At 34.5% G+C, this 19,993-nt stretch overlaps 1 protein-coding gene across 1 annotated transcript in view; it reads left to right on the top strand.

Annotated features, from left to right (window-relative positions):
* Nucleotides 1-19,993, top strand: part of LOC140448519 (carbonic anhydrase 2-like) — a 35,647-nt gene that overhangs the window by 14,033 nt on the left and 1,621 nt on the right. Inside the window, exons 2-3 of the mRNA XM_072541602.1 lie at nt 5,639-5,886; nt 12,126-12,350. Of these exons, the coding sequence (XP_072397703.1) occupies nt 5,639-5,886; nt 12,126-12,350 (473 nt within the window). The remainder of the gene's footprint in view (nt 1-5,638; nt 5,887-12,125; nt 12,351-19,993) is intronic.

Below are 19,993 nucleotides of genomic sequence, written 5' to 3'. Positions count from 1 at the left end.
GATCTTGCATCGTTTATTTATTGTTTAAAAGTAAAAAATGACGTTTAGTCTTTTTTCGTATTTTGTTTATTACATATTGTTATCAACAAATTTAACAAAAACAGTTGTTAGATCTTCTATTAAGGAGTGTCAAGGGAAAATCGTTAGTTTCCTGGTCTATAACGCTTTAATTATTATAATATTCGGGTTTTACTACTATATTTATCGGTAGATAAAATTACATTGTCATTGTGAACATGTAGGTGAGCTCTCTTTCCTAAAGACGTTAAATTGCTTTTACAATAGGAGCACACGACTACTATCAATATCACAAATACATCACATTTGACAGACGGAAACGACAGAAAGTAACGTCTACTCTCACTCTTGCATCTTCTTCTTCTTTAGCCTTAAGTAATCCAACTTTGGACATAGGCCTCCCCCAAATCAATCCAGTGTTTTCTATTGTGCGCCACTTGCTTCCAGTTGTGTCCTCCGATCTTGTTAATATCATCAGTCCATCTCACTAGTGGTCTTCCTCTGCTTCTCTTTCCTAACCATGGTCTCCATTGTTGTATTTCATGGTTCCTTCTTTTATCCTTCAGTCGGGCATTGCAATCTGCGAAGCTCCATTTTAATTTGGCAGCATGTTCTCCTGCGTCTTTTACTTTTGTTTTGCTTCTAATCGATTTGTTTGTTTTTTTGTCTATAAGTCTCACCCTGAGCATTGATCTTTCCATCGCTTATTGTGCCTTTACTATTTTATCCATATTAGACGAGTGTCCACGTCTGTGAACCATACGTGAGTATAGGGAGGATACTCTGATCGTAAAGTCTAGTTTTCAAAGTCTTCTGGTAATTTTGGCAGTTTTATTTTCCTTTGTTAAATTTCATTATCTGTCCCAGGGAGATGTATTCGCTTACTGTTTCTAAATTTATGTCGTTTAACGTTATTTCTCTAATGTTCGGTGTATTTGTCATTATTTTTGTTTTTTCCCCAAGTTTATCTTAAGACCTACTTTTTTCGAAGCATGAAATAGTTGCGTCATCATAGTCTGTAGTTCTTCGAAACTTGTAGCGAATATTAAAATGTCATCAGCGTATCTTAAATAACTCAGTTTTCTTCCATTAACATGTATTCCTTTATCTGCCCAGTTAATGTCTTTAAACACGTCTTCCAGTCCAAGTGTGAATAGCTTTGGTGAAATAACATCTCCCTGGTGAACTCCTCTGTTGATTTGTATAGCTTTGTTTTTCGCATCTATTTGTATTTTTATTGTAGCTTTCTTGTAAATATTATGTATGAGCATTCTATATCGGGAGTCTATTCTCCAGATTTTCATAGCTCTCTCTATTGCCCAAAGTTCTATGAAGTCGAATGCCTTTTCATAATCAACGAAGCCAATGTATATAAGTTCAAGTGATATTCATTGGCTTTCTCTATTGGTGTTCTGACTGTAAGAAGATGATCCGCTGTACGTTAACCCTTTCGGAATCCTGCCTGCTCTACCGGTTGATAGCTATCGAGCTTCGACGTTAACCTTTTAGTTATTACTCTCATTAACAGTTTGTATATTTGGGACAGCAGGGAGATTGGCCTATAGTTCTTCAGATCTCCCCTGTCTTTTAAAGAGAAGTATTGTCAAACTTTCATTCCAATCATCTGGGACTTCTCCTTTGTGAAGACATTCGTTGAAAAAAAATTTCAATTCTGCGGGAATAATTTCACTCCACTCCTTCAACATTTCTACCCGTATTCCATCTGGGCCCGGAGCCTTATTGTTCTTTAGTTGTGCCATAGCTTGTTTTATTTCGAAGGATCCTATGTTAGGGAGTATTTCTAAGTTGACATTTGTTATCTTTTTCTTAAGATCTTCCTCTGCAGTGTTATCTGAGTTCTTGTTTGAGGATTATAAATCACGGTAAAATGTTTGAGTAACTTTTAGGATTTCGTTCTTTTTGCTTATTTTTTTCCATGTTTATCCTTTAATGAGATTGTTATAGGCTTTCCTAAGTTTGATCTTAAGCATTTCAGGCCTCGGTTCTTTTCTATTATTTTCTACCTTGTTTTCATTGTAGATCCTTAAATCTTCCTTTACTCCCTTCTTTGTTTGTTTATTCAATTCTTTGGAACCATCGGTGTTTCGCTTTCCTTCGATTAGAAATGTACGTCTTTTTTCCATCAACCGATTTGTTCCATCACTTATTCTGTCTTCTCTACTTTTCGTTTTCTTTGCAATAGTCAGTCCTACTTTCAAGAGCTTTCGTTGCATTTCTTTATTAATTGTGTTCATGTCGGAATATTCTTGTTGATAATGTTCCACAAATTCTTTTCTTAAGACTTTTCTGTACTTATCTTCCTTCTGTCGCATTTTAACTTTATCTATCTGATTACAATAATTATGTGCCCTGTTTCTACTGGTTTTCGTCTGTTTAACAAGAATCCTTGCTCTTAAAAGGCGATGATCGCTGCCAGTTGTGAATCGGTTGAGAGCAGTTATATCTTCAAAAATGTCTTTGTTCCCACACAAGAAGTAATCGATATCGTTTTTCGTCTTTTTATCGGGAGATATCCACGTCTATTTTCGGTTTGCTTGTTTCTTCAAGTGTGTGTTCATGGCATATAAATTTTGTTGTTCTAATAAGTTATATAATTTTTCTTCTCTTTCATTTCGTGTGCCATAACCATGCATCCCTATTTTAGTTTCAGTATTTTTTTCTTTTTTACCTAATTGTATTCCTTAGCCGTGGGCCACTAATGATACAGCTGCTGACCTGTGTCATGTCCTCAGTTGATCCGCGGGTACTTATTTGGAGAAGCCTTATTTATCCTTTAACTACGGGCGCCCAACCATGAATCTCAAATACGGGCGCGGTGTAGTCTATACACCAGTTACAAATAGCTACAGAAACAAAATTTCTTTAATAATTAGAACTATATTAAATTGCACAACTTGTGTTTAATCAATAATTAGTTATTATATAATAAAAAATAAAACTAAAAAATAATTCAAAATGGTAAACCAGTGAGAAAAAACGAAAACAGTAATTTATTACATATTGAAACACCAACCTAAAAAAATATGCGAAAATTAAATTTTTAACTAGGTAGAAAAATAAACACATACGAGTCTTTATTCACTTTCGTCTTCTTCCTGGTTATTTGAGTTAATACACTCAGGACAAATAATGGTGGAATGTTCTTTGCAAGCCATTCTCCTGCATGTCTGACACGAAATGGTTGTCACTCTATTTTTACGCCTTCCGCAGCAATAGCACCTTCCTCGTATTTTTGCTGGTGGTTCTTCTTGTTCTTGTTCCACTACAGTAGCTTTATATTTCTTCAGGAATAGTTTTAAATCTAGGGGCAAACTCTGTATTTCAGCTCGTTCTGAAAGGTGTGGTCTCAACAATGATAAAGATAATTCCTTTAAAAATATCCTTCTATATTTTTGAGGATTGTTCATATTTACAGCACTATACAGGATTTGGCTGTTAATTCCTGCGATGTTTAGGAGCTGAAAAAATATAACTATCGGCCACCTTTGCGTTCTCCTTGATACCCAGTATGTACCGCACATTTTATCTACTGTGTCGACACCTCCTTTGTGAGAATTATAATCTAAAATTAAATTTGGGGACATATGACACTATAGTTACCTCTTTTTGAAATCCGAAAAGGGACGATCCAACTTCTCTTTCATTATGTGGTAGGAACTCCAACGGCAGCTCCCGTTTATTTTTCTTTAGTGTGCCAACCATTGTTACTTTATCTTTTAAAAGATCATTGGCCAATGAGTAACTTGTGTACCAATTATTACATGTCAAATTCTGGTTTTTCCCTTTCCAGTTTTGAAGTAAACGATGTACAATATCAGCAGGTTTATTTGATTTGTTGTAAGGTCCTTGTAGCTGATTACCACAATACACCTCTAAATTTGTAACATAAAATGTCTGGGCATCACACAATACAAATACTTTTAACCCATACTTTGCAGGCTTGGACGGGATATATTGAATAAAACTGCATTTACCTCTGAAAGATATTAACATTTCGTCAATTGTTATTTCTTCTCCTAAACAGTAGTTATTGTTGCAGTTCTCCACAAAACAATCCAGTGTAACTCGAATAGCAGCAAGCTTATTAGTTTCCTTGCGTATCCCTCTACTATTTTTGTCATCAAATCTTAGAGCAGCAAGCAAAAAAAAATCGATCAGCACTCATGCACGCTCTAAATATTTCTGAGCCGGTTCCGTCTTTAGTCCACAATTCAAGAAAATGTGGATGGTTTTGCTTTTTAGTTTCTGCAAGAAGTAGCAGTCCGATAAATGCCATAATTTCTGTTTTTGTTGTGTCTTTAGCCCGTCTCGGCCGGTTATGCATATTTGCAATTTTCAAGTTTGTACACTCAACTATATTTTCAATAATGCCGTCACTAAAAATTTTTTCGAAAGCACTTCTCCCATTGGTAATATCTCTAGCACTCAGCTTTGGCCCAGGAAGTATTTTTACAATATTTTTGCTGGAAGTTTTGCTACATTTGCTCACCACTGAATATTTATACCACTTTGTTTGTTTATCTTTCGCTATAAAATACTCATCTTCATCGCTTTCTAAACTCTTACCATCGCTCTCGTTATCTGAATCAGAAGACTCTTTATCATTTAATTCTATCTCCGACTCAGTGTTATAATCGTAGTCTTCCGTAATTTCTTCCTCTTCTTCTGACGAACTAGCATCCTCTTCTCCCCTAACTTTTTCCTCGGGTTCTTCTTCGAACAATGCTTCAGCCATAGCTCTAAGCTCATCTTGTGTGAGACTTTTGGGGTTTCTAACACGCACTCGATCCCTATAAAAAATATTTCTCCTAAGTTTCCATTTTACATTTTTGTATAAAAAGTACAATGTAACATTTACTACAGAGAAAATAACTCGTTTGCAGGTAATTTAAAGTTTAACATTAGTTAAATTTACTTACATAACTATGTGCGTGGTGTACTGAAGGCACCGTTCGTTAACTGACTTTGATATTTTTTATCACAACTCAACTATTCGATCAAAAATCACGTATCGACTGTAACAGACAATGGTTGATACTATACTGATAGGTTACGTCGAGCGCCGTAAACGCAGAAAATAGTTTTAAGAAACGGCAACCAACTTAACACGCATGGTGTACTGTGTACACCGTAGCCCGTAGTTAAAGGTTAAAACTGTCCTGCATATCTACAGGAACGTTCCCTATCAGCCACTGGGAAGCGCGGTGTCGGGGTTTAGGACTTCCCCGCCCAGTCTGTCTTGCACAAAGTACTAAAGGACTTCTACTCAGTTCAGCGTCCCTCCTCTGTACAAGCTGAGACCGGCACTCCTGCATAGTCTTTGAAAATATCGGCCAGAATTGCAGATCAAACGTCAGGAATAAATTATTTTCCATGACCTCTAGTTACATATGAATTGAATGCAATGTACTTTTATAAAATACCACATGCGAAAGCCTGCATACACTCCTTTATAGATATTTTTTATTGAAAATTACCAATTAAGAGTCTTTTTATGTAAGTTTCCAGTAAATAAAAACTTAGTTCCACATGGCATTTTAGGAAACAACATTTTTTTGAACCCATAAGAAAATTTGTCTTCTATTAAATAATAATTCAGTAATTTTTAGTGCAAAATGGAAAGAAGAAAGACCGTACATTACGAACGGTCCACTTATTGGGAAATACGTTTTCTCCAATTTCCACTTTCATTGGGGAGCTGATGCAATGGATGGTAGCGAGCACAGTGTGGATGGATACAAATATCCAGCAGAACTTCATGTCCTCTTTTTTAAGAGCAGCTACCTTACTCAGGAAGCGGCTTTAAAGGAACAAGACGGATGTGCAGCGTTGGTGTATTTGTTTAATGTTAGTTAGTTTAGATACACATTTTTTAGAAATTTATTATTTTAGTGTAGACGTCTGTACGGATATTTTTTATTCATTATCTTCATTTTTTTTATTTCTCTACAAGGTCTGCCCACCTCTATGTTTATATATTGAGTAATATGAATCTCACTATCATTTAAGGATCATCATTAACAACCAGCACGCGTCCACTGCTGGACATACGTCTGCTTTTTTTTAAGCCCTCTTCTCTATTCGGATTGCCGAATATAGGCCTCTCCTAATTCTCACCATTCATCTCTGTTGTTTGTAAGACGTTTCCACATTGGCGCTGCAGTTCTTTTAATATCGTCGCTCCATCGTATTTGCGGTCTTCCTCGTGGTCTTTTGGCTTCATATGGCCCCGATTTCTTTATTCCATCGGCCATCCGTAAGACGTTCGTTATGTTCAGCCCATTTCAATTTCAGTGTAGCTGCCAGTTCGACAGCATCTTTTACTATTGTTCTATTACGAATGTTTTCATATGTTTTATGGCCTTTGAGTGAGATATCCAGCATCTGTCGTTCCATAGCTCTTTGAGTTTTTCTGATCTTCTTTATGTTTATTGTAGTGAATGTCCAGGTTTGAGCTCCATGTGTAAGTACAAGTAGGATACAGGAATTAAATACTTTGATTAGCAGCACTTTACATCTGCCTTTGTCTTGTGCGGCTTGCATCCAGTTATTGCTAACACACTTCAGGGCGTCAGTCCATCTAGTTGGTGGGTATCCTCTGCTCCGTAGTGCTTCTTGTCTTGGCCTCCACTCGACAATAGGTTTTATCCATCGTTTGCCTGATAGTCTGACGACGAATTCTGCTCAACTCTATTTTAGCGACGCGATTATTTCTATTGCGTCTGTTGTTTTTATTCTACGACGTATTTCTTCATTTGGGATTCGGTTTCTCAGAGACACACCCAACATTTGGCGCTCCATAGCCCTCTGAGTAATGCGAATCTTGTTCACTACCTTTTTTGTGAGTGTTAATGTTTCCGCTCCATAAGTGATGCATCACACTCGTAAAATATTTTCCTTTTGAGGCATATAAGTAAGTCCGATTTAAATACATAGTCCAATTTATCTAACGCTGGAGAGGCTATTCTTATGCGACGTGGGAGCTCACATGTCTAGTTATCTCTGTCCAACCAAATTTCAAGAGCTAAGTACTTATACGATGCAGTCTGCACAATATCTCTTCCATTAACAGCAATATTATGATTTACCACCAGATTAATCATTATTTGCGTCTTGTTCATGTTAATCTTTAGTCCGACCTCCAAGGAAGCGTGATTTAATTTTTCCAACATTAATATTGCCTCATCCATGCGATCGACTATAAGGACGATGTCATCTACGAATCTTAAATGACTGAGCTTCTCTCCATTTATGTTGATACCATACTCATCCAGATCTACCTTATTACAAGTATGTTCTAAAAGCGTCATAAATAGCGTACTCCTCGCTGTATACAGCATTTATTTGTTTTCTGTTCAGACAGTCCTACGCTAGCCGTGGTATTTTGGTAGATATATTTAATTATGCTAGTGTAATGAAAGTCTATTTGCCACTCTGTCAATGCTTTTAACCTTTTCTGCTAGCTCATGGGTTGTTGTCTTGTGCACTTCTTTATCAGATTCGATATCACTTTAACAATATGTTTCGTTTGATTATTGTCTGTCAGGTATCATTTGGAATAAATTTTTTCCCTACTCCATAAAACAAATCTCTAGATTTATTTTAATTTTTTTGGTACACAAAACGTGTCTACTCAAATTTGCTTATATTTTGACCAACCTGCTCTATCTAGATCATCCCATATTTTACTAATTCATTACATTACTCACTATTATTGATCCTAGGTTCCTAAAACATTGTTTTTCAAAATTACTTCATTATAAGTACAGTGTAATTATTTCTCTCTCTCTCTTTTTACCAACTTTGATTCATCTAGTCCTAGATATAGGTGTTTCCCATTTTCTTTTGTTATTTTTCGTACTGTAGCAATCTCATAGACTATATTTCAATGTTTCTAATCTTGTCTTTTGGAGATACTCCAAGCATATCTCGTTTGATTTACTCTTTTTTTTTATTTCTAGTTTTTTAATAACCTTCACGGTAAGGGACATGATCTTTACTTCATATTTACACATCCATAATACACAAGCATTGTACATATTTCGCTTTAAGTTTCCGGTTTGTTTTGTCATACGATAAAAATAAACTAAATTATATAAACTCTAATGGAAATGATCATGCCAATTATCGTGGATGTATAGTACACAATCATCTACTGCAACGTATATATCCTATAGTCAGAGACAAGAATATTAAGCCACAACAACCAATACCTGGAACAACAAAACAAATACAAACATTTTCCTCCATTTTCTTTTCATACATAATAACGTTATTTTCGGTGCTCTAAACGCGAAATTTACTATGGGAATAAACACAGCACATATACTTCATCAACTAATCAAAAAACGATACTATTAGTGTAACAACTATAAAAATAGTTATAAAGTATTGATTGTATGTTTCAAGTTTTACAGTATTAAATTTTTTCAGGTACAGATCATGAAAGTTATGACTAAATATATCATGTGATGGTTTGTAGATTTCTTTCTTTTCATTGCTTCACTTAGATTTTCTCGGTAAATCAACCAACAAACAACAGACAATCGATCAACTGGCTAGCAGCAACAATCGTATTGCTGCTGGCCATTTCCCATTATAGCTATTTCCAATGTACAATATATCCTGTTAAAACCTTTCACCGTGCTTATCTCATACGGCGACCAGATTTTCAGGAAAAAAATTTAAGTGTGAATCTAAAAAATGAATCTTAAGTGACATGTTGCATCCTAAATATTCATAAACGCAAAGAAGCTCTTGAATGATATCTGGGTCTTGTCTTTCTTCTCTCATCTTTCGTATGACCGAGGAAATTATGATACACTCTATTATAGCTGCACAAGCTCTTTTCTCTGCTCTGTTTAACATTAAATTGAAAGCTACATCTGTGATAAGCTCTCGTACTTGAGGATCAACACAACTCCTTTTTCTTTCAAGTTCGTGTTAATGATCGGAAGAAATTTAGTTTTAATGTACTCAAATGCTTTACCATTTTTTTTCATAGTTTTGACAAAATTTTTCATGAGTCTCAGCGTTATGGGAAGTAGTGGCAGGAAAACTTCTAGCCTAGTGGCACTAGAGGTTTTTGAGATACATTTTTACCTTAGGTGTTACACTTTTTATTGTTCACTACATAATGTTTATCTCTTGCAAGACTGTCCCATCACATAAAAAACAGCCAAAATTGGTATATCCATTCTACAAGCCAGTAAGTACAATTGCGTCTTTTAGATCAGTACATATACTCCATTGGTATTGAGAATATTTTATTTGCTCAAGTAATACCTCCAAATTTTTATAATTGTCTTTTATATTTTTTGCATACACGAAGGGACCTGAAGGGTATTTATTACAATAGTGAAGTAAAATGGCTTTTAAACTAATCTTAAAAGCATCAACAAAAAGTCTCCATTCTATATATTCTTCTGGAACAATTATATTCTTAAAGAAGCCCTGCAGTATCATTACCCTACACCAAATCATCCTCTTTGGAAACGTAACAGGTAAAATATTCTTGCCTTGTGCTAAAATACGAGATTCTTGTCTAACAAATTCCACTATTTTAATCTTAAGGTTCTTTTGATGGAGGAAGATGAGAAAGTAAATTCAGAAAAAAATTTGGTTGAGTCCGTAGGCCAGAAATATTTTTACCATCCATCTTCTTAATATTCTTTGGAGGTACTGGAAGTTAAGTAACTTTATCACGAGGAACTGGTCTTTTTACAGATGTGATGTTCGAATAATTTGATTTTTTCTCGGGAATCCTCGTGTTGATGTCATACAAAAGTAGAAATCATTGATTTATTCTAAATGATTTATTCTAAATCATTGGCATTGCAAACTCATAGATTTGTGACTTCCTTCAAGCCAATCTTTTAACGTTCATGAACAATTATTGGTACAGCATAATTTTGGCAGCTAATTCATATCCCTTGGGATTTTAAATATTACAATCATTTAATAAAACACGAAATGAAATTAGAGCGAAAGAAAGGATGCGACCCGTTCAACAGCCGTATAGACGGCACAACCACATAATATTACAAATCATCAACCAAAAAGTGGACAAGATGTTAAAAGAAGGAACTATCGAAACCTCCAGAAGTTGAGAAGGATTCATCGGTAAACACCTCCACAAGTGAAGTTGACCGATTGTACTAGTGAGGAAAAAAGACAATCTTTACATATTCTGCATCGACGTTTGAAAAATTAAGGAAGCTAATTTATTTCAACCCTTCATTTAAAACAAGATTATTTCCAAATGCCCCTGGAAGGGGCAAGCCGCCTAGTAACAGCATTTAGCTTAGCCGTAAAAGGCCACTTTCAGTATAGAACCTCTCCATTTGGCCTGCTGAAGCAATTTTTCAACGCCTACTAAGTAATATCTCCCGATATAGAGTTGTCATTCGCCAACTTAGATGATATTGTAATAATATCAAAGACACTCCAAGAGAATTTAAATCATCTAAAAGAAGTCTTTCGAATACTGAAAAAGGCTAAATTACAATTAAACTTTGAAAATGCATATTTTGCTAGACAGAACATAGATATTTGGGGCATATTGTTGGAATGCAAAAGGAATAAAAAGCGACCCGGAGCAAACTAGCGATATAAACAAATTTGCGACACCTAAAAATGTACGTGAGCTCCGTCGTTTTCTAGGAATAACTTCATGGTACTGCCGATTCATATAAAACTAAACATTCTTCTGAAAAAGAAGGTAAAATAAATAGTTTAAAATGAAGCATTTGTTACTGTTCTATCTTGCCAAACTTTGGCGACTGTATATCCGGCGTTAACTAAAGTCTCGTCGAGGTAATAAATTTTTCGTTTTCTCACACGATATTATTTATGAATTGAGAGTAGACAATTCCGTCGCTATGATATAATTTTCTTCTTATCTGTTAACATGGAATTCCAGCATCGTTTTGTATATCGAAAGTTAAAATCTTGTTATGCTTTTCATAGTAATTCACGTAGATTTTAGAATTGGAGCCCTATTTTCAAAGAAAAATGAATGTACAGTTCTACGGAGGATTTTTTCTTAAACAAACCAGGTTTTCGTCAGCGCCGATTTGCAGCTGGAGATTTAAAACCATTGTTAGTTTTTTTCCCACTCACAATACGTTCAACTGTTGCCACTGCTACTCCTGTTAAAAAAGAAATGCGACTAACAGCTTCCGTTGAAGGTGGTGTTTTTTAGTCGATCATATACCTTTCAGATAGTTTGTTTTTTGTCTTATGAGACGGGTCTATAACGTGGATGTCGCAGACTTATACCACTGATTATATCTATTTTTATTCTACGAAAAGCTGATGAAATATAGGGAAATCGTGTTACTTTAACTAAAAATAAAAAACTAATCAATAAAATAAGTACGAAAACTCTTAATACAAAGCAATAGAACACATATTTAACAGCCGATACTATAACAACGATAAACACTGATTGCAAAAACTGTTCACATGTTTTAAATAACATTTTTGCCGATTGATTGATCATTTACCAGTTATGAAATTCCCATTAAGATATTATCAAGACTATTTAATTTTCAATAATCAACAAAAATGTAATCCAATGACAAGTATGAATTTCATGATAGTACTGTCTTCGCCGTCGCAGCACATATTTACTTGTCGATAACAGTTTTTAGGCAACATGAATCATTTTTGAATGATATGTGTGGATTTAAGAAATTGATTTCGGTACAAGCTTTAATCGTAGGAAGTCACGTACTCATATTCCCATAATAGTAAGGTAATATCGGGTAATTACGATATTTACAGAACGACAAAGGCAATAACAGAGACATAATGATAGGATTAATTTATAATAAAATAATTCAATTCCAAAAAAAATAATGAAATATCCACAACTCTGGAAATGTATGATTTTCCAACGGGTGGTCTTGACGACAGCAGTGGGCTTAAGAAAGCGCAGTTGCCACAATTATCTCAATGTATATTACCTATGTCGAGCAAAAATATTTACGCACTGTATATAGGACGATTTTTTATACGACTTTAGACTCTACTAAAATTATTAATTTAATGTTGTTTCATTTAATTTCATTTAATAATTTTAGCTTCAAGATGAGGTAAATCCAGCATTTCAAATAATAATACAATCCTTAGAACATATATCAGATGCAAATAGTTCAAAGAAAATTGAAAATATTGTCTTATCAAAGCTGATTAAACCTTTTCAAGATGACTACTTTTTTTACTGGGGATCTGTTAGTACTGAAGACTGTATCCATTACATTATGTGGTTAATAACAAGAGAACCTATAGGAATCTCAATTGAGCAGGTGGGACAACTTATTAATAATATATTTTTATATAATATTTAATTTTTATTTCATTATCAATATCTTTGATTTGGCGATTTTATATATATTTATATTTGAAATTTGAAACTGCCTTTGAAACGAAAAGCATTTTTTTTTGCTACAAATTACTTCTTTTACGTGCAGCTTTCTGGCGTTGTTGCAGACAAATCAACATTCGTCATGCATAGGCACATCAAGAATAAGAACGTGCATAAAAAAGTAAAAGAGATAAGCAGCATATTATTTAAAAAAAGCAGCTAAAAAGAAAAAAAAATTACATAAACAGTGGCAAGAAAATAGGTCGGACACAGATCTTCAAAACTATACAGTCGCCAAAAAGAAGAGAAAGCAGTAGCAGAACCTAAAGCAAAAGCATATACAAATCTATACAAACAACCTGATACCAAGGAAGGAGCAACAAAGATATATAAAATAGCCAAACATAGAGCACAGAAAGCAAAGGATTTTAATCAAATAGTAATATCTGTAATAAAAATAAATTACTAGTTCTCCAAAAGGATGTTAAAAGTATTTTGACAGTACATACATTAAAAGAAGAATTTGACAGAAAATCAGTTGAGTTAATAGAGACAATAACAGCAATAGGCACCAAAATAACAAACGAGGAAGTGACTTAAGCACACAAAAAATATAGAAAGGAAAAGCATTTGGACTAGATGATATTCCTGGGAAAGTATAGACATGAGAAAGTATAGGTAGGAACAAGTTGGCTAACATAATATTCATTTAGTAGAATTATCTTCTTCTTCTTCAAGTGCCATCTCCGCTGCGGAGGTCGACAATCATCATAGCTATTCGGACTTTTGAGACGGCTGCTCTGAAAAGTTCATTTGATGTACATCCGTACCACTCTCTCAGGTTGCGCAGCCATAACATTCTACGCCTCCCTATGCTTCTCTTTCCTTGGATCTTTCCCTGCATAATCAGTTGGAGCAAGGTGTATTTCTCTCCACGTGTAATATGTCCCAGATATTCTAATTTTCTTGTTTTTATTGAATTTAAAATTTCCATTTCTTTGTTCATCCTTCCCAGAACCTCTTTGTTTGTGACGTGTTCTGTCCATGATATTTTCAGAATTCTTCTGTACACCCACAGCTCAAATGATGTAGAATTATGGAAGGGGACAAATACCTGGTGAATAGAGAAGCAATGCATTAGTACCTGTTTACAAAAACAAGGGTGGTATACAACAATGTACAAACTACAGGGCCATAAAAATACTAGAGTCACATCACGAAAATATGGGAGAGAGTAATTGATAAACATATACGCGAATAAAGCGAAGTATCCGATAATCAGTTTGATATTATGCAAGCCAGATCAACAACAGAGGAACTGACAAATAATCTTTCCAAGACAATGCAAGACATGCATATTATTTTTAATGCAAGAGATTGGGAAGGAAGCAACATACAGACCAACAATAGTTAACTATAGTCTCCATAATGTCATTAACTATAAGGGAACAAGGTTAATATACTTTTCTGCATCCTACAACCTACTAATAAAATCAAAAATATTAAGACACAAGAAAATATACAAAAAAACGTGGGTCTCCAACGACGGCGTCAAAAGAAATCAGATCGATCATGTTCTGATAGATGCCAGTAGGGATAGTAACTTCTTAGAAGTAAGAAGTCATATGAATGAAGAAACCATATTATGAAGGGGAGGATAGAGACATGGATAATTTTCTGATAAAAATGAAGTTAAGAACAAGAATAGGGTCTTAAAATCCACAAGAATACATCAACAACATTAGGGAGTACCGAAGTTCTGCGAGATAATGAGACAGAGCAGAAATTTCAAAAGGCTATACAAATCATGAAATCAGAACTAGAGCATGCGATAAAAAATGTAAAAACTAGAAAAGCTTTTGACTCAGATGAAACAACGACTAATTGGTATACACAATTTGTGGAATACTCAAAGTAAAAATTAAGTGAAAAACAATCTACCTACTTTAATTAAAAAAATAAATAACTAATAAATAATATACTTACATGCCGATACAAGGACTATCATTAAGTGTTTTAGAAAACATGGTTCAAACTGTTATGGTATACTGGCGACGGGTGATCATCGGTTTTATTGTAACTATTAAACAAATAGAGGCGAAAGTTCTTGAGGGGAAAAGACATTAACAACTAAACTAGGAAGTAGGTATTGTGTAGATTGTTTGTTGAAATGAAAGTAATGTGTTATATTATTTAAAAGTTATTTAATTTATTCAAGAGGTATATTTTGGAAATGTCTGTTAATTTATTAAATTTAATTAGTTAGAACAGGCAGCAATATGATAAAATATATAAAAAGGTAGATGTATAAGTTTTGGAGGTGCAATAACTCCAACTTGTAATTATCAGATTATGATCGATTTGGTCTGTATTTGGGCAGAAATTATTGTGCTGTCAAATAAATTTAAAATTAAAAAACACTTAAGGACACTTAGGGACAAACAGAACACATTCAAAAAGACGCAACATACATTTAATTTAAACGGGGCACTTAGTGGCACTACATCACTTGTGAGGAGAGGAACTGGCAAAAATGTACTAGTTTTTTGTTGTCTTATAACATTTTACCTCTCAAATTGTGTGAGTTATGAGAACTAAAATGACTATCTAGTAATTGTAGAGCCCATTCTTACATATGGAGCAGAATGTTGGCAAATGACAGTAAAAGGAAAGAAAAAAGTTGACACGTTTGAAATGGACTACCTGAGAAGAGCTTGCCGTATATCAAGAGTAGAACGTATACCTAATTCTGAAATTAGAAGAAAAACAGATAGAGTACATACAACTTCTGAAAGAATAGAAACTAGACAGTTAATATGGTATGGACACGTACAGAGGATGGACGACAACAGATGGCCAAAAAGAGCTGTGGAATACAATCCAAGTAATAGAAGGAAACGAGGAAGGCCAGCCAAGTCTTGGATACAAGGTGTTATGGAAACCATGAAAGACAGAGCCATTGATGAAGACACCTGGAGAGATAGAAAAAGATGGCGATCGAAATGCGGGAAGCGGCAGAAGCTGTAGGTTCCCCGATTATATATATATATATATATATATATATATATATATATATATATATATATATATATATATATATATATATATATATATATATATATATATATATATATATATTATATATATATATATATATATATATATATATATATATATATATATAAAAATTGTGAGTAAGTCTTATTCTTATTTCTTTTTAGCTATTTAAAATGAACACAGGCAATATATTCAAGATTTTTTTTAATTAAGGATATTTTTTTTGTAATAAACATCTCCGTTTAGAAATAATGGTTAAATTATGTTTGACTAGCACTGTTGTATGGAGTAGAACCATGGACGCTAAAGACACCGACGATGAACCGAATTAAAACAATAAAAATGTGGATACATAGACGGATGTTAAGTATTACTTGGAGAGCAAACATAACTAAGATCGAAGTACTGAGAAGAGTATACAGGGATGAGTGCCTTAAGAACCGGCAAAATAACGCAAAAGATAGAAAACATAATACGTTGTAAAATAAAAAGAGATGAAAGTAGTAGAGGTGAGAAATTATCGATATAAACCTATAATTTACTTTACATTACATTAGAATTATCGAAAATTTCCCACCTTTAGACGTTAGCTTACGAGCTGGTTGACTTCAGTCATAGTAATACGTATCACGTAATGTAATTAAAAACAGTCAGGAGTATTTTTTTATCCAAAATTAAAGTATTGATCAATAATAAACTATGATTTGAGACGTCGCATACACTCTTCTCAATACAGAATTATCATAGCTTGTTATTCTGTATTCGTCAACACAGAACTAATTATCAAATTACTGTTAATTAAACTGTTTATTTACATTTGCTTTATTGCCTTCTATCAGTTTTTACTTTATGCGAAATTTAAAAAATGTTAATGTTCGACATCATACTTGTAATATTATGACTGAAGTCAACTAGCTCATAAGCTAACGTCTAAAGGTGGGAAACTATCGATAGTCCTAATATAATGTAATGTAAATTAGAGGTTTCTATCGATAATTTCGCACCTCTACTACTTTCATCTCTTTTTATTTCACAACGTATTATGTTTTCTATCTTTTGCGTTATTTTGCCGGTTCTTAAGGCACTCATCACTGTATATTAATATACTCTTCTTAGTACTTATATTTGAATATATATAATAATAGAGACTTAGGTTCTAAAGTTAAATGTAGAGAACTATCTTGTCTGGCACATACATTAAGAGAATACAGATGTAAAATAAGCTAATTCTTAAGGGAAAAATAGAAGGACGAAGACGCTTTGGCTGAAAGCAAGCTTTTTGGTTGAGAAAAATTCGAGATTTTGCATCGAAACGAAACGCAGAACAACTTTTCCATGTCATAAGACTGTCAATACGAGGGTGGATTGATATAATAAAACTAGCCTTTGATAGAAAAAACAAGTTTTTTGGAATTAAATCGATTTATTTCTCAACATAGTCGCCTTTTAGCTCGATACAGAGTAAGACGATGTTCCAATTTTTTATCCCATCCAATAGTACTTTTGCTCGAGCTCTTCAAAATAGGCCGAAGTGTCAGTGACAAATTCATCATTTGTTGCGAAACGGCGTCCTCCGAGCCATTTTTTTAGGTTTGGAAACAGGAAAAAATAGCTGGCGGCAAGATCTGGGAAATACGGTGGGTGTTCAACCAATTCATAGCCCAATTCGTGTAATTTTGCCATGGCGACGGCCGATCGGTGAGCCGGTCTTGGGGAAAGAGCACTTTTTTGCGTTCCAAACCGGTGCGGCATCGAATCGATCCAATAATGCTGCTTAGTACTCACCATTGATTGTTTTTCCTTTTTCTTAGTAGTCGATGTGGATGATGCCCTTTGCATCCCAGAAAACAGTCGCCATCACTTTGCCAGCCGAATGTGCACTCTTTGCCTTCTTCGGCGGCCCTTCGCCGCGTTTGCGCCACTGTTTCGAATGTTCTTTGGTTTTCGGTGTGTAATAATGCACCCAGGTTTCATCAACGGTGATAAATCGGCGAAAAAATCCTTCGGATCGCGCCGTATCATCGCCAAAAGCGTCTCCAAAGTGGTCACACGTTTTTGTATTTGATCGATTGTCATCAAACACGGCACCCATCGCGCAGATAGCTTTTTCATGTCCAAATGATGGTGAATGATGTTGTGTACGCGTTTGTAGGAAATGTTTAGGACCTCTATTAACTCGCGGAGCTTAATTCGACGATCTGCCATAATCATGTCATTGACTTTGTTGATCATTTCCGGCGTGGTGACTTCATTTGGCCTCCCGGGACTCTGACTCATTTATGTTGACAATTCAGATATATATTACATATTTTAAAGTAGACGACTTTAAAATGATATTGCCAATATTGCTGAGTTGTGTTCCTGGGACGACTTTATTGTAAGATAGTTCATTCGATTAGGGGAGAGTAGTACACAATGAGACATGGTACACAATAAGACAATCTAATTTGTTTTTAATTTACCGCCAAGTTTCAATTCTGCAACCAACATTATCTTAGAAATGTCATTTTACAGCGCTATTCAAAATACCACCATTTCAGTCGTGACCTCGTAAAAGTTACAGTGATAAACTGTTTAATTAAGGTAAGAAGTTACTTTTTATATAGTTTTGTTGACTTATTATCAGAACTAATTGTTGATTTGTGTCAATTTGCAAGTGTATGCGTGAAATACTACAGTTAAGTTAGTCTAACCTCAAATAGTCGTGTCTCAAAACTAAAAATTAAATATGATTATTTGCATTTGTTTACAACAATGCTACTTGGTACACAATGAGACACCGGATGATAGTACACAATGAGACTGTCCCATTGTGTACTACTAAAATTTGAAAATTTGTACCAAGTGTTTATGCTATAATGATATGTTGTATAAGTAGAATGAAATTTATTATGTTTGTTACAGACATGGTGCGCAAAGAAAAACCAAGGAGTCGAGCGACATTCAGATATGGCAAGTGCCGTAAAAGATGTTTTGGACGGAAAATCATTAAAAATTGCTGCCGTTGAACACGGAGTAAAATTTCAGACATTACAAAGATATGTCGCAAAAAAACATACTAATCCAGATTATGATCGAATGGAACCCAATTATGATGTACGATGTGTGTTTCCAGAGGAACAGGAAATTTCTCTGTGTGACTATATCAAAACTTGTAGCAAAATGAGCTACGGATTAACAACCATTTAAGCACGAAAGGTAGCATACGATATGGCAATTAAAAACAATATTCCAGTTCCAGCGAATTGGATCAAAGATAAACTAGCTGGACTCCAATGGTTCCGTTCATTTAATAGACGTGGGAACCTCAGTATATGTCAACCAGCAGTTTATCAAGATTAACATAATTTAATCCACACAATTTCAACAAGTTCTTCTATAATTTACATGCCGTTTATTCTAGATATCTATCAGCTGTGTCAAATATCAGGATATACAACCTTGATGAGACTAGTATAACAACAGTGCAGAAACCTAAGAGAAAGTCGTGGCGGAGAAAGGTGTAAAACAGCTGAATAGTTGTACTAGCGGTGAAAGGGATATTCTTATTCCTACATGTGTAATTGTATGTGCGAATAGTAAGTTTCTGCTTCCTGTTATGGTTTTTCCAAGGAAATATAAGGAGCATATGACACAAGGAGCTCCACCTGGCACACTGGGTTTGGCAAATCCAAGTGGATGGATGAATAGCGAGCTGTTTGTCGACGTTATAAAATATTTAATCAAGTTTAGCAACAGTTCAATTTAAAACCCTTCCATACTGATCTACGACAATCATGAGAGTCACGTAACATATAAAGTTGTTCAACTGACATAGGATAATGGTGTAATCATACTGACTCTGCCTCCATATTGTAGTAACAAACTGCAGCCCCTTGATATTTCAATTTTCTCTCCCTTTAAAGCGTATTATAATGTCGCTATAGACTCATGGTTGCTGAACCATCCTGGTAAACCTATTAGTTACCAGATAGCACAATGTGTAGGAAAGGCACATATGAAAGCATTAACACCTACTAATATTCTGTCAGGTTTTAATAAAACTGAAATTTTTCCCCTTAATAGAGACATTTTTTCTAAAGCTGACTTTATTGGCAGTTTTGTGACTGATAGACCAAATGAAACTGAACAGCCAATCAAGTTATATCATTCTCCTCGAAGACACCTGAAAATGAAAAAGTATCTCCACCAAGCACACCTGAAAAACCGATAATGTCTCAAAACTCTAAGTCAATAGTATTATCTGCAAATTCAAGTTCTTTCATCTTCTCTCATGAGTTTAAAGGATTTCCAAAAGCAGAGAAGAGAAAAGGTGCCAAGGCAAGGAAAACTAAAAAGACTGCAATTTTAACTAACACACCTGACTTGGATTAGTTAAAACTGCAAGCAACAACCAAAAAAATGACTCCTCATAATAATAAACAAATTAAGGTCAATTTAAATAAGGTAAGCGGCTAAGCACCAAAGCAGAAAAAAAATAAACGAATCGTAGGAGAGTGAAGAACTAATCAATTACGATGATTCTTC

Source organism: Diabrotica undecimpunctata, chromosome 8, assembly GCF_040954645.1.
Source record: "Diabrotica undecimpunctata isolate CICGRU chromosome 8, icDiaUnde3, whole genome shotgun sequence".
Classification (NCBI taxonomy): domain Eukaryota; kingdom Metazoa; phylum Arthropoda; class Insecta; order Coleoptera; family Chrysomelidae; genus Diabrotica; species Diabrotica undecimpunctata.
Note: the sequence above shows the minus strand (reverse complement) of the source record. Positions and strands in the feature narration are given on the sequence as shown.